This window comes from Podarcis vaucheri, assembly GCF_965113315.1.
Source record: "Podarcis vaucheri genome assembly, chromosome: 2".
Lineage (NCBI taxonomy): Eukaryota > Metazoa > Chordata > Lepidosauria > Squamata > Lacertidae > Podarcis > Podarcis vaucheri.
Window position 1 is genome coordinate 45,200,587 of NC_138760.1, and position 22,912 is coordinate 45,223,498.

The 22,912-nt window shown below is 44.0% G+C and overlaps 1 protein-coding gene across 1 annotated transcript; it reads right to left on the reverse strand.

Annotated features, from left to right (window-relative positions):
* Nucleotides 1-1,908: 1,908 nt before the first annotated feature.
* LOC309527214 (TBC1 domain family member 24-like) lies at nt 1,909-19,634 on the reverse strand (the record flags this gene model as incomplete). The annotated part of the gene is made up of 7 exons (XM_082213838.1): nt 1,909-2,361; nt 3,375-3,639; nt 4,618-4,713; nt 6,270-6,333; nt 9,695-9,853; nt 10,813-11,845; nt 19,445-19,634. The coding sequence occupies 7 exons, from the start codon at nt 19,632-19,634 to the stop codon at nt 2,216-2,218; spliced, it is 1,953 nt and encodes a 650-aa protein (XP_082069964.1). The 3' UTR covers nt 1,909-2,215.
* Between the last annotated feature and the right edge of the window lie 3,278 nt (nt 19,635-22,912).

A 22,912-nucleotide genomic window follows, 5' to 3' on the forward strand; every position in this document is an offset into this window, starting at 1 on the left:
AGGTCTGTGGTGGCTCAAGGGCATTCTGAACTCTTGTTTTGGCCATAGGGAGAGGCTACCTGCTTGTCTGTCTGAGTCTGTCGTACAGATGCAGAACGACACAGGTGTGCATAACAAGTGCTGCTGAATGTAACAGGAGCTTTACAAATGTGGCCTTTTATTCTCCAGAATTACATTTTAAAAAGAGAGGCAAGAATTAAGGGCCAAGGGAACAATGTTGGTTGCTCTCGCTCTCTCTCTCTCTCTCTCTCTCTCTCCCCCTCTGCTGGCAAAATCAGCCACCCTGCACAACAGTTAAGCCAATGCAGTGGCGTAGCGTGGGTTGTCAGCACCCGGGGCAAGGCAAGTAATTTGCGCCCCCTAACCTGTGGATTTGCGCCCCCTAACCCGTGGATTTGCGCACCCTAACCCTAACCCCCAGATGTTGCGCCCGGTGCGGCCGGCCCCCCCTGCACCCCCCACGCTACGCCACTGAGCCAATGTATACTATTTCTCATAGAGTCAGGTAATTTTAAAGACAGTTCGTCCCTCTGCTTAATAGTATCATAATCTTATGGGGCAAGAAAGAAAGCTCCAGACAGTAATCATAAGTCACTGTAACAAAGTTTATATTACACAGGTTGGTTGCATTTGGGGTGGGAATTATGTAAAGTTTGTAGGGTGACCAAAAAACCCCCAATCAAGAATAAAATAAAATAGCTGGGAAACAAAGGATTTGGTTATGAGTTGCATACAAGGATTAAATATTATCTTAAGAGCCTCCCTTCCCCACTCAGTGTGGAGAAGTGAAAATGGAAAAAAAAAGAGGATGTGTTAAATGGAGCACATGGCAGCAACATTTCACATGTGGGAACATGCTTCAAAAGCATTATTTATTATAACACAATTTGAAAAACAGTACATATTTCAAAATATAAAGATACCTGAAGGAAAATGCATCATACACAAAAAAATAGATTGATATACATTACCTTAGAATTTATTATTTCAATGATTTATAAACACATTTTAAAAAAACTGCTGTTCTTTTGCTCTAGTATGTGGCATTATTATTATTAAGCTACCATCTATCTTTGCCCCAAACAATCCAATATAAAAGGAGTCCTTGGAAATTTCCATCCGGTTTGTCTAATAAAAGGGAGCAGAATGTGACCGTTTCTGTATCTTCATTAAAATTAAACCTTTCAGACATCTAAGTAGAAGAGTTTTCAGAGCAAATGACAAAAAGCAGAGGTTGGGAAGATGTGTCCTCCCAACTCCCATCAGCCCCAACAACATGGCCAATGGTCATGGTTGTAGGAGATGGAGTCCAACAACAGGTTGGAGGGTCACAGGTTTCTCATCCCTGTGGTAAAATAATATATTTTTTATTATCACCAGAAAGCCTCAGAGACATACATTGGTTTTAGTTCAGGAGTCGGCAAGGTTTACCACACCTGGGCCAGTTCACTCCAGCGGAGATCCCTCTGTGGGCCAGATAGCGCATGCACTCACAATTTTCAGCATCTCCGCATGCACGGACGCGATTTTCGGTGTCGCAGAAGCGAGTTTAGTGCAGCGCGCAGGGGCTTGCCAAGCAGGCAGCTCGGTTCAGGGGCAGCTCATGGGCTGGTTAAACGACCCCTGTGGGCTGCTTGTGGCTCATGGGCCTTAGGTTGCCGGCCCCTGTTTTAGCTGGTATTCCATCTTATTAAAATACTTTTCATATACAGTGGTACCTCGGGTTAAGCACTTAATTCGTTCTGGAGGTCCATTTGTAACCTGAGACTGTTCTTAACCTGAGACACCACTTTAGCTAATGGGGCCTTCCGCTGCCACCGTGCCATTTATGTTCTCATCCTGAAGCCAAGTTCTTAACATGAGGCAATATCTCTGGGTTAGCGGAGTCTGTAACCTGAAGCGTCTGTAACCTGAAGTGTCTGTAACCCGAGGTACCGTTGTACTATCGCTACTACATCAGTTTATTCACATTTTTATCCCATTTCCCCTCATCTTATTTATAGTTGGTTGGGACTATTTCCCTTTGTTCGTATTGTTCACTAGAAAGCCTAGTGCCAAAAGTCTCGCATTAGTGGACAGTTTCCAAAATGTGTGAAAATGTTCTGCTCCTGACATCTCCAGATACCACCTTGTGTCATTTCTTTCACTACCAGTTGTCATGCCCAGTGCTGTGGAGATGAATGCCAGCCTGAAATATTGCATCTCATTGGCACTATCAGGAGTTTTGAAAGCCCCAGACTTCTAGAAGCTGCACCTGGAAGTTTTCTTGGCAGAGAGGAGGGTTGTCAAATGTTTCGCAGTGCTCCGTTCTCCCATGATGCAGATCAGCGTCAATAAACAGAGCTTGGCCTCCTCCACCACCTGGGGGAAAATGAACAGAGATTTGTTGTGAGCTGTGAAAAGCAAACTGAAATGCTGTCCTCTGTTGTATGATCAGTAGCAGATTTCATTGCTGTGAAGTTAAATCTGAAACACTCTGACTGGAGGACAGCAGCATATGCAGGGGCACAGAAAAGAAATGTGTGTACGGTATATCGGCCCCAAATCTGGTATTTTGCAAAACTAGTTCCTTTTCATTATAGTTACTCTGTCAGCAAACCACCTGATGAAACATAGTAACAACCATTCAAATGGCTTCGTCTAAATAATTGAACTGGTGAAAGACAGCGAAGGGATTAATCTTGCATTTCCAGAGACTAAACCTGACCTAAATTTCAACACGGTTTGCAAGGAGCTCCAAAATAAGCTTTTAAACTGGAAAGGCATATGCCTATCTTACGCCAAAGTACTTGGGAATATTTTCTGTGCTAATGTGATCATGTAGCCTCCTAGTGGCTGTCATCAGTAGGCATAGTATTCTCAAGCTGCATGTGCTGCTAGGTTGCTCACATATAGCACAGCACCCCTAAATTATATACGAGCACAAAGTTCTCTCAGTTTAGATTAATGCCTTATTCTGCATGCAAATAGTGTAGTCCATAGGTGTATATTGCTGCATGCAAGCAGTCAGGCCTCATTGTAATATCACTGGTAGGCTGTCAATTTGATAATATTTGTGCTCAGTTCCTCTATGAAATGTTTTGGTTTATCCTTTACCCCTAACAGCAGGGATGTGGGATCTGTTGCTAAACTGCAACACCCATCAGACCCAACCAGCATGGTCAATGTTTAGGTGTTTGTGCAGGACAGGTCACATGGCACATTCAGTTCTACCCCAACACCACCATGCCACTGCTGCCTCCCTTGCCTGCCAGCAACTGCTGCTTGAGGCAGCTTCCCCGCTCTTAATGATAGGGCCAGTCCTGGGTGCCAGAAATGTCTGTGGCACTATGGTCTCTGTGACAGCTATAGTGTCATAGTAGAAGCATAGCTACCTATGATGATCTCTTTCTGAGTTCCAGACATGAACATGGAGGCTGTTTTGGAAGGCAGCTTGAAGTGTCGAATAGCCAGGAATGGAGAGAGGCGGTATTTAATCATGTCCAACACTGGCACAGTGAGGTGGTTTGAGCTGGTTGTTGAGTGACCTTCGGAAGAGAAGGGAGATGGAGAGCGCGGGCGTGGGGATCGAGGCAGAGCTTTAGCTTGTTCTGGCTTCTTGATGAACACCCACTCATATCTCTCCATTTCTGGGTGAACCTTTCAAAGCAAAATGACATAAATCAAGTATATTTTTCCATTGCGGTTGCTCTGCTAGGGCAGCACAGGAACAGGAGAGCACATAGGGCCTGAGCCCATCTGACTGGCAGCAGCTCCCCAGGGTTTCAGGGAGGGGTCTCTCCTAGCCCTGGAGGTGCCAGAGATTGAACTTGGCACTATGTGCTACTCTGAGCTGTGGCCCTTCCCCTGGGACAGAGCTTTCCAAACTTTTCATGTTGGTGACACACTTTTTCAACATGCATTATTTCGCAACACAGTCGTTTAGTTTTACTAGCAAACTGGAGGTCAAACCTTCCAGCCCTGGGAGGCACACAGGGAGTTTTCATGCAGCACACCTACACACTGGAGGCAACACACTAAAGTGTCACGACACAGAGATTGGAAAGCTATGCCCCAGGGCATGACTCCTTGAGGGAACTGGTTCCAACTGAGCTCCTGGTAACCTCAATATGAACATAGTGCACATAGAATTTAAGGCTTGGAGGGAACCTTCAAGATAATCTAGACTAGGGTTTTCCAAACTTGGGTCTCCAGCTGATTTTGGACTGCAGTCCCAGTCATCCCTGACTACATGCAGGAAGCCCACTGTGCTCACATGTCATGCTGCGCTTTCAGAACAAGGTGGCACAGAATAGGAAATTGCAACAGGTAGAGCCCTGCCCTCTTCTACAGCTGGTTGGCCGCCTTACCTAGTAGGGGTGTTGAGACTCACAGCTACATTTTGGGATAGGCAGAGTGGGCTTCAACTTTAGCCTGAAAATGCATTTTGAGGCTCACATTTAATTTTTACTGCTTATTTATATGGTGTTGGTGCTGCTGGTGGGACCCACTTTAGTTCGCACTGTGATCCAGTATTGGTCAGGCTGTGACCTACCAGTTGAAGGCCAATGAATAAAAGGACTTTAAAAATTGTAAAATCAACCCAATCTCCATTGTGGGAATAAATTTTAGACTCACTGTGAAAACAAAGCATTCTCCTGTGCCAAAGAAACTTGATGTCCCCCCACTTTTTTTCCTTTCGCTCCAGTCAGAGGACAGAAATGCTCCACACACCTGTATGGAAGGAAGAGGCAAGAAGCAATAAATTCTGTCATTTGTCATTCCTAGAGGATCACAGAAAGAGCTGAGGAGCCAAATATATATCTTTTATCACAGAAGATTGATAGGGTCACTCCCTTCGAACGCTTTAATTGGAGCAGCACAGCCATTATTGGATATGGCTATGTACCAAATAGAGTAGTGTCACAAAATGAGATACTATCACAGTCTTTCAGCCATTTTATGACAGCATAATAAGCAGATAAAACTGGAGCAAATATTAGGATAGGGACTTTGGATTGACAGAGAGCTTAAGGTTTGTAATTTGTGATCTCTCGCTGTTAATTAAACTAAATTTTAAAATGTGTCTTCCCTTCAATGACATGCAGATCTGGGGTGTCTAACAAATCAAAGAAACATGGATTACACGCTATAATTCAAGCCTTCTTTTAAAAAGTTTTAAGCAAAACAGCATGAAACCAGAACATTAAAAAGTTAAAAACTTTAAAGAGCACCATAAAAGACAGGACTTTTGTTAAAGACCTGAAGGCTGAGCCTTCTTGGAAAGAAGATTGTCGAGGCAAAGCCCCACAACAGAAAAGGCCTCTCCTCACTCACCTCTGATCACCTAGACCAGTGGTTCTCAACCTGTGGGTCCCCAGATGTTGTTGGACTACAACTCCCATCACCCCTGAGCTCTGGCCTTGCTAGCTAGGGGTGATAGGAGTTGTAGTTCAACAACATCTGGGGACCCACAGGTTGAGAAAGGCTGACATAGACAGAGAGGGGGGCCTGAGCAGGTTGAGGTGGAAGCAAGTGTTCCTTCAGGTACCCAGCCATGAAGATAAGCACCACCCATAATGTGTCAATGTCACTTTAGTTAAAGGAAAGCCTGGACCATTTCACGTGTTACATTTTGAAGTGTACACCTAAGATTATGAGTGGAAAGCAATGTGTTGTCCTTGGCTGCAGCTCCCTATTGAGTATGAAAACTTGGTGGAACAGAACTTGGTGGTTCTTTTTCCTTTCTTAGGAGTGAAACAGATATGCAACTGGCATGTAACTGACATCCAAAGTAGCACAGTTACGAATAAATACACTCATTCATTTGTTATGACAAAATAGCTTTGCTTGCCCAGTATTGCTGTCTTTAGGAGTGACCCAAGAAAAGTAATAGTGCCTTCTATCAATTCTGAAAGAACAGTACTGTTTGGAAGCATCCCTTTCACCTGGGGGTAAGGTAACCTGTACTGTCCTGTGTCTCGAAACAGATGCTCTTTATAGCCTTCCTAACCATTCTGACCCAGGTCTCAATTTGCCTCCACGATCGCCACTCTTCCCGATTTGGCAAGCATCAGAGTGAGTTACAGATATGAACGAACAAATGCTTGTGTTCACTATTCAGCGAGGATCCTTCAGCAGAGAATTTCGGGACTTGTTTCTAGTCCAGGCAGAGTTTACAGAGTACCCTGCTGATGGTTTCTGACATTTCTGTTATTTGCGTTTTCAGCCTAGACCCATAGAAGAAAGGCCCGACCCACAGGTCTCTCGGATGCTCAGAAGAGACTTACTTCCCCCAGTGTGGTTTTTAACAGCAGTACCGTTGGTTCATAGCCTTCACAGCAGGAATAAAACCTGCAAGAAACAAAGATGGAAGAAGGATGAACTAATGTCAGGGAAAGCAATCCCATTATAGCACTGAGGTGGAAGTCGAATGGACTGTGACCTGTCAGCACAGTACATTCTACTTTATTGCATTACTAGGAAGCCTGGGGCAATGAAAGCATCAAGGTGCAAGCAAAACAGGCTTCCTGCATAATCATCCAGATCCACTGCATGCTTTCCACATTAAGAACAAGAGTCCTGCTGGATCAGGCCAAAGGCTTGTGTAAGCCACCCAAACTGCCTGTTGCACTCTATGCTCTTCTGTTTCTTCTTTGGCTGGACCCCATGATGCTTTGCATCCTCCTGCCTGGGTTTGGGGGAGGATTTTTTGGACTAAGTCCACTGCTGGTGAAAGAAGAAGTAATGCAGGGAGGAGATGGAGTTGCAACACTGATACAGGTCTCTGCAGAAGTTGGATGTAACTTCATCCCTTTGGTGTTTTCATGCATCACTGAGAAATCTGTCTGTGCATCACTTTCGATAGGTTTGGACGCTACTAGTTTAAATACCTGGAGGAATAGCAGTACGTAGTGACAGTCATCAATCTCCTCGTGCTTACCATTGCTGTGTTAAACAGGCAGCCTTTGCAAACTCATAAAGGAGAGGTGGCAAAAACACTCCTTCGTTCATTTTCAGTATTGTTTAGGGATGTGTAATAACAGGCAAAGCTGGCATGCTATGTGGAGTTTGAAGCCAGAATTTTTGCTCAGTGGTGCAGGTAATTGCTCAGATAAAATTTTAAGCACAACATAATCTCAGGGGTGCATGCAGGATCTTGACATACGATTCCTAGGTCTGAAATCAGGCGGCTTAATTGTGATTGCGAAAGGTTATTTCTTTGGAGGTGGGTGTGTCTTAACTATTATTTGCCCCAGGACTGTGACACTGATCAGATCCTACTATATATCTTCTGAGACGGCAGGGGGAGCTTTCACACTTCTACCAAGCAGACCATCAGGGCTGTTTTCTAACAAGATTTGCTGTTGTTACATATGTCCCAGTGTACCTGGCCAGACTTCAATATTTACGTTCTTTTATTTTGGAAATGTCAATAGAAAATAGCTCGAGGCCCATCTCTTTGTAATGACAGAATGGCCAGGTGCTAGTATGAGATGCAAGGCCTGCAAAGCGAGTCCTGGGAACTTTCCAAGGTAGTCATCACAAATTCATGGTTGACCCTTCTGACATTAGCAGGCTGCATCCCTATAGCCGCTTCTGCATGCACATTTTCAAAACAGCGGGGGGGGGGGGAGGACAACACTGGCAGCAGCCTCCAAATGATCCATGGAGCAAAATTAAGCAGTGCTTCCCTTCGCTTATTTGTGTGTTGCATTGAAATCTTAACATGATATTGTACAGGTTTTTTTTGCCTTTTGCTTTTAGTCAGTCCTGATTCCAGAAGACTTCTCTCCAAGCAACATAAATGTTATGGGTCAGAAGCATAGGAACACTTCCTTTCCATCAGCCTGGAGCAGAGGAAGGGAAGGGAAGCAGGGCCACTCCAGAGAGATCAGCTCCATTTTGCTTCTTCTCTTCCTCAACTGTTTCCACCCCAACTGATCCTTATACAATCTTTAAAAACCATTCCTGGAGTTTTCTTATTCCCTTTTTATCACGTTGTGTCATGCTAGTCTGAGGGCACACACTATTATCGATCTCATGTCAGCTACCTTGGGAGCCCTTTTAGCTGAAGAAATGTTTTAAACAAACATTATCCCTATGTCAATTCCTGTGCAAAAATAATAATAATTCATTGGGGCACATTCTCACATTAATTCTTAAGCCTAGATAAATGCCCTGAATAATAAGCAACAGTCCACCATCATGTTCTCACAGTAGCCAACTAGTTGCTTCTGGGAAGCTCGCAAGCAAAATCTGAGTGCAACAGTAGTCTCCACACTTGTGATTCCCAGAAATTGGCATTCAGAGGCATACTGCCTCCAACAGATAACTTCTTGTTATTTATTAAATTTGTGTGCCTCCTTTCCAGGGCCAGATTTAGGTTTGATGAGGCCCTAAGCTACTGAAGGGACGCAGGTGGTGCTGTGGGTTGAACCACAGAGTCAAGGGCTTGCCGATCAGAAGGTCGGTGGTTTGAATCCCCTCGACGGGATGAGATCCCATTGCTCAGTCCCAGCTCCTAACAACCTAGCGGTTTGAAAGCACATCAGAGTGCAAGTAGATAAATAGGTACTGCTCCGGCGGGAAGGTATACAGCGTTTCCGTGTGCTGCTCTGGTTCGCCAGAAGTGGCTTAGTCATGCTGGCCACATGACATGGAAGCTGTACAACGGCTCCCTCAGCCAGTAAAGCAAGATGAGTGCCGAGCCGCAACCCCAGAGTCGTCCACGACGGGACCTAACAGTCAGGGGTCCCTTTACCTTTTAAGCTACTGAAGGTAATGGGACCCTTTGTATGTCCAGCTGTCAACAACAAATTGTCACTGTTTTTTGTGTTGAATATTTTAGGGAGCAGGCTAGCAGGCGGGGCCCATTATTTACACATCATAGGAGCCTACACAACTCAAAACACTGTTGCTGTATGTACGCTTTATTTTATTTGTTTTTTATCTTATATTTTGGAAATGTACATCCAGGTGTTTTTTCCTTTACATTTTTTGGGGGCCCCCAAGAGAGTGGGGCCCTAAACTATAGCTTGTTTAGCTTATACATAAAACCGGCACTGCTCTGTTCATCTGAAGGTCACAGGGTGGTTCACAACATAAAAATACAAAGTGAGAACACAAAATACATAATAAACCCAAACACAACGCACCATTCCAAGGCAAAGTAACACACTTCACAGGATATTACCGGTACCTCATTTCCTCCACAACCCTGAATTATTCCCCAAGCCTCCCTGAATGAACAAGCCTTGTTGTGGCTCGTAACCATTGATACCCATATCCATGATTTTTTTCTCATTTCCTTCTAAAGCCATCCAAATTAGTGGTCATTCCATAGGTTAGCTATGCACTGTGCAAAGGACTACCCTGAGTCTTCACTGGATAGTCCCAAGTCTTCTGTGGAAGAGAGAGAAAAATCTCTCTCCACTGGTTTAGCTATGTACTATGTGAAGAAGTATTTCCTTTTATGCTTCTTGAAACTTCCCACATTCAGCTTCACCGGATGGCCCCAGGTTCTAGTATTAGGAGAGATGAAAAAAAGCTTTTCTTCTCACCATGCATAATTTTATAAAACCTTATCATGTCTCCCATTACTTGCCTTATAACTAAACTAAAAAGCCCCAAATGTTTTAACCTTTCTGTTCATTTTCTTTATCCTGTTTAGAATTCTGATGGTTTGAAACTCACTGTGCGGATGCCAACTTACCTCTGCAAGCTGTATCCATTTTCTGAAGTTGAGAATATGCGGACAGGTGAGAACAAAGAAAATCGTTCAGGGATCCAGGACCAGACAACACGCATTTCCTGAGCAGTAACAATGGTGGAAGAGAAATTGTGGGCATTCACAGTGAGGTGAAATGGTTGCCTGTACAGCAGAGGAGAGAAGGGAAAAATAATTAATCCTGTACTATAAATAGCTCCATAGATCCCGATCCTGAGGACAAAGATTTTTCTTCCAAAGATACTACTAACCAAACACACAGTCAGCTCTTCATATGTTATGTCCAATGGTAGTAGACATAACAGACTGTTGTGTCAGTTCCAAAGAATGAGATCCAAAATTAGTCAAGGCAATTACTTTTTCGAGAACGAATACAACAATTGGCAATGTGGTATAGATTAATTCTAAAGCAGCTGACCCAGAAATATCACTTTACCAATGCCATGTGCCTTTGTGCTTCCTAAATCCCTTTGTCACTTGGGACAATCCTGGTCCTTTTTGTGCTTCTATACTGAGACCACAATCACACCATACATTTGAAGCACTATCAGTCATGATTTCGACCCCCAAAGGATTATGGGAGCTGTAATTAGTTAAAGGTGCTGAGAGTTGTTGGGAGAGTCCTGTTCCTCTCCCAGAGCTACTATTTCCAGAGTGGTTTAACAATCAATCCCCAGGGAACTCTGCAAATTGTAATTCTAGGAAGGAAATAGGGGGTTGCTATCAAATTTCAGCACCTTTAACAAACTACAGCTCCCAGAATTCTTTAGTCGCAGGTCATGACTGTTTAAAGTGGGGACCATAGTGGTAGCAGGAAAAAAAACCTGTATGAGATTATCTTATGGTGACTGAATGTCTCTGGTCATCTGTAGCTGTACTATAGAGTGCTCTGTAACTGACTTAGCCGTAATGTTTGGTGGAGTGCTTCTCAAAAGAGAATGTGCAATATCTAAAGTAGGATGTAAAGGAGATCCTTCATAGAATCATAGAACTGTAGAGTTGGAAGGGACCCCCGGCAATGCAGGAATCTTTTGAACCCACAACCTTGAGTCTCATGTTCTACTGACTGATCTAACTGGATGGTGCCTCATGGCCTTTTGTACCTGTGCTGCACTGCGGTCACTCCTTTCTCCACTAATGCCTTCCTGTTAGCCATTTGAAGGAGCCAGATTTCTTTGCGGGAGAAAAGCCGGATGCTGAACGCCTTTTCCAGAAGCTTGTCAGTGGTCATGTGCTCACGAATGTCCCGCATGAAACCCCACAAGCTCCCTTTGATATCCACCACCTCCAAGCCTTGCGAAGCCACGGACAGCTGGAACTGCTTGAGCAGGGCCAGCGCGATCCGGTAGAGGACTTTCTGCCCCTCCAGAAGGTACACGTCAAAAATGCGGATGACATAATCGAACGGGAGGCCATCGAAAAGCCAGACCAGCCAGTCGGAATACACCTCAAAGATGTTGTCCGATGAGCTCGCTATCAGGCGGTGGGCAGCTGGGCAGTGTTTGTTGGCCAGGTCCCCAAAGGTCATGCACGAAGCCTCGTGGGTGAGGAAGGAGTGGTCAATGTAGGAGGTGTGGGGAGCGTTGCAGTAGAGGAGCCGGCAAGTGTCCTCAAAGCACTGGGCCTCGCCTTGGCTGTAATGGAGCATCAGGGCAGTCACAGCGGGAAGCAGCGGGCAGTAGGTGATGTCGGGGTACAAGCTGGAAATGCAGATGAGTATCCTTTTCACTGCAATTACCCCTTCTTCAGAGAGGCAGTATTCGGGCATGATGCTTCCTTCCAGGAATTCAGGTAATGGGTCGAAGCTCTCGTTCGGGGCTTCAAACAGCTTGCTGGCAACATCTCTGTAGACTTCAGCGTCAGGGGTCATGAGCCTGCACGGTATGTGCTGGATTACATGCTGATAAGCCTGCGCCCTCAGAGCGTGACTTCCTGCCCAGCGCCCTTCCCTCCCCAGCTTTTTGAGCTCCTTCATAGACTTGCCAAACAGGGGCTCCTGTCTGTCCTGCTGCTCGTTCAGCTTGGGCATCTTGTTCTGGTCCACAAATTCGCTGCAGCATAAGCAGGAGGCTGCGTCCATGTCCATCGCAACCACCGAAGGGATTTGCAAGGAGGCCTTAGATAGATCGGTGGTCTCTGTGAAGCAAAAGCACCATGGTTCAGTACGATTCACACCTCACCATCGGGCAGATTGCTTAAACTGTTCCTGACAACTGTGGGTGAAAAGCACTGGGATTTTATCCAGTCTCTTGGGAACTGCAACCACAGACAATTCCCACTTAAAATTTAAACACAAGCACCAGTCATAGTTATCACTTGTCACCTCACAGGCTTTTATTTAGTCTTCTAGGTATTTGGGGATGCTTCCATCTCTCATGTAAATAAAAACTATCTGCTCATCATTACTTAAAAAGGTAGAACAACAAAACATTTAAATGTGAGTAAGCATAGAGCAAGGGTGATGGCCTGGCGGGTTGAATGTGGCCCTTCTAGTCTCTCTGTCTGGTCCTTGGGACTCTCTCAAAGCCATTCCCACCATTAGCCTTGCTTCTCACCCTCCTTGAGTGTTTTTGCCAGGCTGGAATGTGTCTTTTAACTCTTACTTCCTTGGGTGGAGATAAAGGGTGTGAGAGCGTGTGTAGAAACTAGCCTACTGTCCAAGGGTAAAACTTCAATTCATTGCCCCACCCATGTTTGCCTCTGGCCTTGCTCAGAAATAGCATGTGGCCCCCAGAAAGTAATGTGGCCCTTGGGCTGAAAAGGGGTTTCTAATCCCCGGCACAGAGAATGTAGATCCATATACACATTATGTTACATATAAACATAGGTTTGTTGGTTAGGAAATCAAAATCATTAGGCATTGTTAGAATGAATAAATGGTATTCTAAAACTGATTTATAAACCACGCTTTATCTTAAAGTGGTACGAAAAGGCAAAAGGAACTACCGTATTTTTTGCTCTATAAGACTCACTTTTTCCCTCGTAAAAAGTAAGGGGAAATGTGTGTGCGTCTTATGGAGCGAATGTTGGCTGCGCAGCTATCCCAGAAGCCAGAACAGCAAGAGGGATTGCTGCTTTCACTGTGCAGTGATCCCTCTTGCTGTTCTGGCTTCTGAGATTCAGAATATTTTTTTTCTTGTTTTCCTCCTCCAAAAACTAGGTGCATCTTGTGGTCTGGTGCGTCTTATAGAGAGAAAAATACGGTATTTGCATAGCAACAGGATTTTCAAAGTGCATTTTCCCAGACTGTATTTGGAGCCTAAAATCACCCAAGCACATATTCTCTGAGGGAGTAGGGAGTTCGGGAAGCTAGGAAGTATTCCATAGGCTTCCTTCAGAAAGCTTCAACTCCATTTAGATCTGAAATCAGAATCTCCTAATGTGAAATTGTTGGCATGGGCAAAAGGGTAACCACCTGCTTGATGATATGGCCCGTTCAGTGTTCCAGAGGCAGGCTTGTGAAAAGCCAATCAAGGCGTGAATAATATCATGCAATCTGAGCCAGGCAACTGCATCTTCTTCAAGTAACAAGGTAGATTATCATTTAAATGAGAGAGAGGTGGGGACAGGCAGGCAGGCAGGCAATTAATACCCACTTCCTGGGAAGGCCTCCTCAGGAGAAAAGAGATGTCATGCCTGCAGCTGCAGATGACAGCCATAAAATAAACAGATGGGTTACTTTGCTGATTCTCCCCATGATGGAGTTTAGGGCTTTCTAAAATAGAAGACAGAACGTAAAACCGGTGAAACGTTAGAAATCATGGTGAATATAGGTCACATTAATCACAGTGTGTTTAATACTTAATTGATCCTGCTTCCTGATCTGCTAAAACATAAGTAATAAAATAAAATTTAGGTTGGGATGCCCCATGCAATGTATGGTTAAATAATGTATACAGCTTTCTGTGTCTGTTAGCTATCAGGGTTGCCAAACTTTTTGTTTGCCTGGGTATCTTGCTGTAAATATCTGGATTGTGAAACACTGCAGTTAGAGCAAGGAGGCTGCTTTTATAGTGTTGCAGTATTTATGTGATGTGTGTGACTGCAATGATGTAAGAACATAAGAGCCCTGCCAGTTCAGGCCAGTGGCCCTTCTAGTCCAGCATCCTGTTTTTACAGTGGCCACCCAGATGCCTGTGGGAAGCTAAACACAAGACCTAAATGCAGCAGCACTCTCCCCTCCTATGGTTTCAAGTAACTAGTATTCAGAAGCATACAATGAAAGCATACCCTAGTCATTGTGGCTAGTAGCTTTATGTTCCATCAATTTATCTAATCCTCTTTTTATTTCCAAGTTGATGACCATCTACATCCCAACACTGCTTTCCATGAGCATTTCTTCCATAATTTAACTATGTGCTTCTCGATTCAGGTACGTAGCCGTGTTGGTCTCATGCAGTCAAAATAAATAAATAAAAATGTAAAATGTTCAGTAGCACCTTAGAGACCAACTAAGTTTGTTCTGGGTACAGTGGTACCTCAGGTTAAGAACTTAATTCGTTCTGGAGGTCTGTTCTTAACCTGAAACTGTTTTTCTATGTTCTATAGCCAATTTCCGTCTCACCTGTTCAGTATCCACCAGACACATCAGTTAGCTAGCGGATAGATGTATTTTTTTACACTGATCAAATCTGATGGTATATGAAGAAGTGGACAGGCCCTGCTACTACGAATTGGCAAGGCCTTAAGATGCCACAGCATCTTCTTGGTCTTTTTTTTTAGCAAAGAGAACAGTTCTTCATTTACAAATCCAAATACAGTGGTACCTCAGGTTAAGTGCTTAATTCGTTCCGGAGGTCCGTACTTAACCTGAAACTGTTCTTAACCTGAGGTACCACTTTAGCTAATGGGGCCTCCCGCTGTCACCGTGCCACCGCCATGCGATTCCTGTTCTCATCCTGAAGCAAAGTTATTAACAAGAGGTACTATTTCTGGGTTAGCAGAGTTTGTAACCTGAAGCACCTGTAACCCGAGGTACCACTGTATAAGCTTTTGTGTGCATGCACACTTCTTCAGATAACTATGTGCTGTGTAGCATATATTTGCATTTTGCTTTTCTACCCAAGAGCACAAGATTGTGTATGTTTTCCTCCCCTCCCCATTTTACATTTGCAACAGCCCTCTAAATTAGGCTAGGTTACATTAATCTATCTGCCTAAGCAGCAGTTCTTGTCAATAGATTGGGGGTTGGGATGCAGGGACCCTAATCCCTATACAGTATACTGTTTACAGGAAATCCTGTTGACATCTCTGATGACATGATAGAGTAAGAACTTGCAAGTTTTTACTAAAATCTGTTCCGAATAGCATGCCTCCAAGAATGGCTGCCCAGGTCCTAATGCTATTCATCCCTGCATTAGGTTTAGAAGATACATTGGGAAGAGTAATTCCAAAAGCACCTTAGAGGCTGAATAGTTAAAGCTGAAATATACTGGGAGTGATATCACTGTGATTTTGCATGGTCCTGCAGGTGGGAGAGATAACAGTTCAGTGCACACTTGCTGTTGTAGGTTTGGAGTTGATAAGGTCCAGAACTATTTTCCCAGAATCCTTCATAATGGCTGCAAGTTAAACTGTGCTAATGCTTAGCATTCAGTTAACACCTGTCGCCTAACAATTTATAGCATTGTTATATTATTAATTTGTACTGCAGAGATGCTACAGAAATAGAAATGCCAGAACAGAAACACGGGTGTCAGCTGCAATGGCTCATTGCTTGGGGAAAGAAGGTGGGGAGGGGAGAGTAGCAAGTGACAATCAAATGCAAAAAACCATCTGGAAGTTGTTGCTCTCCTCAGAGCTGAAGAGGGTGATGTTAGTTTGGAGGCCCTGATTGCAGTTACAGAGTCTGTAGCTATGGTTTCTCCAAATGATGGGTCTCAGGCACTTAACAAAATAATGTTAATGTATTTGATCCCTGGCTTTTTATTTCTAGCCTGGGGATGTAATATCCTTCAGGGTCTGGGAAAGTGACACACTCCAGTTCACTGGTGTCTGCAGGAATATTTTAGATGCAGGGGGGTGTATACATGCATACAGAACTGACATCAAAGAACATGTCTACCATTTCTGATAGATCTGGTGACAAATAGTCATCCAAGATGGAAAGGCCTGGCCTCCAAGAAACTTATGCACCATGTCGACGCCCATTTCTCTCTCTAAATGGCTAGACCTTCTGTCTATGTCTGGCATCTAGATAACGTCCTTCCACCCACAACTGAAACTTTTTTCCCCTAGCTCCCTTCACCCCTGTGCCTTTAATTAATTTCTCAGCTGCTACAACCAATTTCACAGTCCATCCTGCATTTCCCTTTAACAGCAGCAGCAACAAACCAGAATAACAACAGCGGGGTTGTCATACAACACTCTTAACTTTGCCGTCCTTCCAGTAAAGTGGGTAAAGCAACACCGGGTGCAGGACTGATATAAACCATATCCTCTCAACCTCCCCATACCCAGCAATACAGTGGTACCTCAGGTTAAGAACTTAATTCGTTCTGGAGGTCCGTTCTTAACCGGAAACTGTTCTTAACCTGAGGTACCACTTTAGCTAATGGGGCCTCCCACTCCCGCGCCACTGCCACACAATTTCTGTTCTCATCCTGAGGTAAAGTTCTTAACCCGAGGTACTATTTTTGGGTTAGTGGAGTCTAACCTGAAGTGTCTGTAACCTGAAGCATCTGTAACCCGAGGTACCACTGTATGGGTATAATAATGATGGATTTCTCTGCATCGGGAAGGTTTTCTCTTTCGTTCTTATAAGTTTTGGGGAAGGGGGGAATCACGTCTTAAATGCGCATTTTATGCTGCGAACTGCCCTGAGATCTTCGGATGAAGGGTGGTATCAGGTGCGCCACCTTGGCCCCAAAACAGTGGGTGCCTGGGGCATGCTGGCACCATCGCAGTGTGCCTGTGTAGTGTCGGCACGCCCTGCAGCATGAGCACAAGACATCAGCATGACCCGCAGCATGCTGACATCACTCACGCATGTAACGGGGGGGGTGTGCCAACGTCACATGCACAGGCCCTGTGGTATGCTCACTCCGTGGAGTGGAACCTTGGGGGGGGCCTTCATTAAAAATTTGTGGGTACCTGAGCACCCAGTGTGCCACATAAGTCAGCGCTTATGGGTGGTATACACAAGCTGGAGTTAGAAAATTCATACAAACAAGCTGGAGTTAGAAAATTCATACAAACAAGCTGGAGTTAGAGAATTCATACAAACAAGCTGGAGTTAGAAAATTCATACAAACAAGCTGGAGTTAGAGAATTCATACAAACAAGCTGGAGTTAGAGAATTCATACAAACAAGCTGGAGTTAGAGAATTCATACAAACAAGCTGGAGTTAGAGAATTCATACAAACAAGCTGGAGTTAGAGAATTCATACAAACAAGCTGGAGTTAGAGAATTCATACAAACAAGCTGGAGTTAGAAAATTCATACAAACAAGCTGGAGTTAGAAAATTCATACAGACAAGCTGGAGTTAGAAAATTCATAAATGCAGTTACGCTATCATCCTGGATTTCTGAGCTTCATTCTATGGGGCGGCAAGGACATTTTCACCAGGGAAGACACACACACAGACACACCTTAAAATGAACCAAGGAGTATGTCACATTCTCTTTCCCTAATTGGCTAGATCTACTTTGCATTATAACGGGGCTGGCCCTGTTCTTATCACTTGGAAAGCGGGGAGCAGGTCAGAATATAGAAACCAAAGAACTGAGAGCAAGAAAGAAATGAAGAAAAAAGGCTTGCATCTGTGGTGGGAGAGTGGGGGTGGTCCTTACGTATCACTGGGATAAGCCATATGGAAAGTCCTGGGAACAAAGAAGTTACATGGCAAAGGAAATCATATACAAAAGGCAAGGTAAACAAAACATGTTGGAGAAAATGGATCAAGAGATAAAAGAAACTACTGGAGAGGCTAAACTGTGCCAGGGAAGGTCATTATAGTTGTCTACAGACCCGAGGTGTGCCTAAAACTCCTGCATTAGATGAAAACCTCTGAAATTACGGTAAATGTGTGCTGTGGGCAAGTTCTTTAGCTCTGCTGTTGAAGTTGAGTCCCCCTGGGGGAAATACTGTGCAATTGCTAAAAAGAGTTAGTTAACGATGACCTAAGAGTAGTTGGAATGTTTTGCAATTGCTGAAAAATTGTGGCTTCATCAGTAACTGAAACTTGTGGTTAAGTGTTTTTAGGAGGTGTTGTTGTCTTTTAACAGCACATGGATAAATAAATATATCTCAGATAACATTATGTTCTGCAGCTTGTGCTGTTCTGTAGTTAGGATTTGCTTTTTAAACTATGTTAGTAAAGCTAGCTTATACAACAGAAAGCATCCTGCTTGTGCCATATCTACATGCCTTGCCTCTATCCAGAAATAAGGGCCTGGTTAGACTGAAGCTGTGTACACACTGTCATTTATTGGGAAATGCTGCTATTTGATTTATTTCCTCCAAACCAGCTTCAATCAGAATTAAGAAAAAGAACAACTAGCATTTTAAACTGATAATGCATACACAAGTTGAATTGATGAAAGTCTTGCTTTCTTTAGTACAGTACACTGTAAACCTATTGTGCAAATAAAACATGCATAATAAAAGAATGAAATGAAACAGAAACAGCCTGTAAATGCATGCTTCCCTCTATCTAGCATCTCAGGGAGCATGCTAAATTGAGGGCCTGGAGCTTTAAAGCTGGATGTAGTTGCTGTATGTAGTTCAGGTGTGGAAAACCTGTGGCCACACAGTTTGTGTACTAGCCCTCGGAAGAAAACAGACATCGGGTCTACCCCAGCCAAATGCAAAACCCTGCAGCACCTGGATCTAATGCACTATTACAACTAACTACTCGTTAAGAGCAAATAACACTTCTATCCAGGTTAACAGCTTGTTAGCCTGGGCTGCTCAAGCCACCTTCTGGTATATAAATACAATTTAGTTAGTTAGTTAAATAAATAAATAAATAAATAAATAAATAAATATCCCGCTCTCCCCAGCCGAAGCCGGGCTCAGGGCGGCTAACAACAATAAAACAGTACAACAGTTCAACACAACACAACACTCTAAAATCATTTATTATAAAATTAATTCAAATCAAACCAATGGCAACCATTGGGCCAGAGCTCCACGAAGATTGCCAAAGAAGGGAGTCAGGCTGTGCCCTGGCCAAAGCCCTGGTGGAACAGCTCTGTCTTGCAGGCCCTGCGGAAAGATGTCAAGTCCCGCAAGGTCTCTTGTGACAGAGTGTTCCACTAGATTGGAGCCACAGCCGAAAAAGCCCTGGCTCTAGTTGAGGCCAGCCTAACCTCTCTGTGGCCTGGGACCTTCAGGATGTTTTTATTTGAAGACCGTAAGTTTCTCTGTGGGACATACCAGGAGAGGCGGTCCCGTAGGTACGAGGGTCCTAGGCCGTATAGGGCTTTAAAGGTTAAAACCAGCACCTTAAACCTGATCCTGTACTCCACCGGGAGCTAGTGCAGCTGGTATAGCACCGGGTGAATGTGATCTCGCAGCGAGGACCCCGTAAGGAGTCTCGCTGCAGCATTCTGCACCCGCTGGAGTTTCTGGGTCAGTCTCAAGGGCAACCCCACGTAGAGCGAGTTACAATAATCCAGTCTGGAGGTGACCGTCGTGTGGATCACAGTGGCTAGGTCAGGGCAAGAGAGGTCTAGGCTGACTCTACTCCCCCCCCCCAGTGATCTGCAAGGTTGTTTGGAGATGTCTTACCTTGTGTGGTCTCCAGGTTGCCTTCCTTTAGCTCACCCATCATGGTGTTTGCTGTTTTCCTTGCCCTTGCTTTGTCCAAAGGGACATCTGCTCTGGGGGCCCCAGTGGGGCTGGTATAACTCAGCCCAATCTGCAGCATCCCTTGTCCTTGCTCGAATGACCTGGTTGAAGCTTTGCTCCTGTGCCTCATTTATTGGGCCCGAGGCCTCCTGTGCAGCCAGCTCCTCCCCGAAGGAGATGCTTATTTGGTGTAAACACTAGTAAAATGTTCCCCCACCTACTCACTCATTCATGCCTGCCATATGCCTCTCTGTCAAGCAGGATGTAAATAGGCAAGATACTGATCAAAATATCATCAGGACCATTAAAAAGGCTCATTTATTTTTTCCAAGGGTAAACTTTATTTCCCTGTGTGGTCCTTGCAATATCACAAGAAAACGAGTCCCATGTGTACCAGAAAAACAAACATACCAATATACAGAGGAGAGGGGAGGGGAAGTAGGGGTGTCTCTCGATTTCTGTCCTTGTTTAAACGTCCTTGAAAGGATGGAACATAAACAACAAAACTGGCTCTCCAACTGCTTCCCGCTGGTTCCTTTGTTTCTACTTGAAGATAGAAATAGAATCATGTGAACAGTGAATGCCAAGTGTTTTAACTGACGAAGCTGTGAGGTTCAGAGTGTATAAAAACAAAGGGGAAAGCTGTTATAAATGTACCACAGAGCTACACAGGGGAGGCCTTTTGTTTACACAGGCTGCATACACACTACACCTTTAAAGCACATTCAAAGCTCATGCCTTCCCTCAAAGAATTCTGGGCACTGTAATTTGTTAAGGGTTGCTGGGAATTGTAACTCTGTGAGAGGTAAACTACAGTGCCCAGAATTCTCCAAGGCAAAGAATGTAATTTCAATATTCTTTAAAGGTACGTGTATAAACAGTTTTAATTTTGAGTGGAATACAATAAGCGCAGGGCTGTTGTTTGAGTTTTGTCCAACCTGGGAAAGAAGGACAAGTTCTGAAGTGACTGCTATACTTGCACTGAGAAAGATGGTGGGACTGTTAAGATGGGAATGTAATGACTGGGAATTATTCACCATCAGAGTGCCTCCTGCTGTTAATGTGTGTAATACATCAATCTGCAGGTTGTATATATGCATAAATAAACCATGTATCATAGAGATACCACAGTCTCTGCTGTACCTCATTCTGAGGAAACCGAACCCTGGGTACTTGCAAGGAACCCCTGGAATCTGGATTAAGGTGGTGTGCAACAGTATTCCATCCCTCCTAATCACAGCACAACCTTCTCCCTGCAAATGTTTTCAAACCATTCATTTCTAGCCCTAGAGCTGATCAGAAAAACACAGTCTGGTATATGTCTGTGCCTTTAACAGCATGTTAATTGGCTGAGCATTTCACAGCCTGTAGAGATAAACATTATCATCTTCTAATTTTTATAGATCAAGCTGATGATAAGAGAACAGGAATGAGACTAGTTAAATAAAAGTGGCACCTGTTGCTACCTAATGGCCCCAAACAATGAAACTAATTTCTGCCCCACAAGTTCTTGCTGCTGCAGCTACACACTTGAGTTTGCATCATGTGCATCCTGATCTGTTGCATGTTTACTCAGAAGTAAGTGCCACTGACCAAGCCTACGTTGAGAAGAGTGCCAAAATGCATTCTTCCTCGCATATTCTTGACATGCAGCAATCTGGAAGGTTGCCTTCTTCTAGATGAATCGAAGCAAGCCAAATGGAGGTGGATAAAAAGAACTAATTAAAGAATTGTGAGCAAGGGATCACTCTTTCTTAAAATTTAATGGGGAAGAAATGAAATATGCAGAGGCCCCATTCCCTCCCAATGAGGAATGCAGCTGAACATGATGAATGTTTCATGATTACCTCTTGTCAAATGTGCAAAGACAGGAATTGAGCCCAGCATCTTCTTCAATCCACTTTGCTAAAGGGTTCAGAAAAGTGAAGCGGAAACAGAAAACTGCTGCATGGTGTGTTAAGACCAATTCTACTACGGGGGGGGGGGGGAGAGAGAGAGAGAGAGAAGACACTAGTGCCACTAGCAGAGTAATCAGTTGATCAGTGTTTCATGATGACAGTGTCCTGACAGTGGCATGGAGAATCCAGTGGGCTTGGTTGTAGGTAGGATACAGTTCAATGCACATTTATGGAAAGTAACGAAGCAAGCCTAACAGGGACATATGCAGCCTGGCCAGGGTGGAAGCCAGGAGGGGGCATAGTTGGGTATGTTGTTTCCACAATTGCCCCTGCTCTTTCAGGACCCCACAATGATTATGGCCAACAGCAATAATAGTGTGTGCTCTACCATGCTTCCTATGGGTCCAGTGTAGGCTTCTGCAGCAGCAAAGCCCCCTCCCCACAAAGTCCAGTGCACACTGGGTTAAGGATCTGCTTATCTTATTGAATTCAGTGAGACTTAACTTCTGGGTAAAATAAGGTTGGGTAGCTAGCTTGGGACAAGAGCCTTGAATGATACCATTATACTGTGCTGTAGTGTTTAGAGTGTTGGACTCTAGGATCAAGGAGATCTAGGTTCAAATTCCCTTGAAGGTTGGCCCACCAAACTGTTTTAGGCAAATGACACATAGCTTTCCTGACCTGATATCACATATTAAATCAGGCACATGAAAGTTCAAGCCACTGCTCAAATTTTCAAGCCAAGGCTAAAAGGAAGAACCAGGGCTTCCTGTTGTTGCATTGTTGTGCTGGTCTTTTTGAATATGGTACCTTTTTCTGTGGGCTTGCACAGCTTAAAGTAATGGAGGGATAAAAATAGAATGAATAAATCATGCTCAGCATGGATTCATTGAGTTGGTTTGCACAGAATACTAAACCATGGTTTTAATGGTAACCATAGTTAAAGCTGAGGCATCAGTCACTTAAATATTGTTTATTACATCATAGAGCAATTAAAAGCACCAATGATAACAGCTGAGCCTTGGAAGGGTTTGGGGAAAAAATTCATCACCCTTTAGTCACAGTTCTGTAGCTTTTGGGTAGTGGAGGCTCTGTAGGAAATGTATACTTTTTATGCCTTCTATAATTTCCTTTTTAAAGAGGTGGTTACATGTAACGCTAAGCTATGATTAACATTAATGAAGGTTTATGAACCAACTACAAACATTGTTTAATGGGCAACCTTTAAACATAGTTAATAAACAATAGTTACTCTGCTGGGCTGGATTTACACAGAGCACTAAGCCATGGCTTAATAAACCATAGATTAATGGAGCATGGTTTACATCACTATGTGCAAACCATTGTGTGACCTTGGGTGTGTCATAATCTCTCAGGTTCAGCTTTCAATGTAAAAACTGATGAGTCAAATAAATACTGTCATTTAACTCATGAAAAGGGCACCAAAGATTTTTCTTCTTGTGCTTGATGTGTCTATTGTTACTGTCAAGTGAGCAAACACTCATTCTGG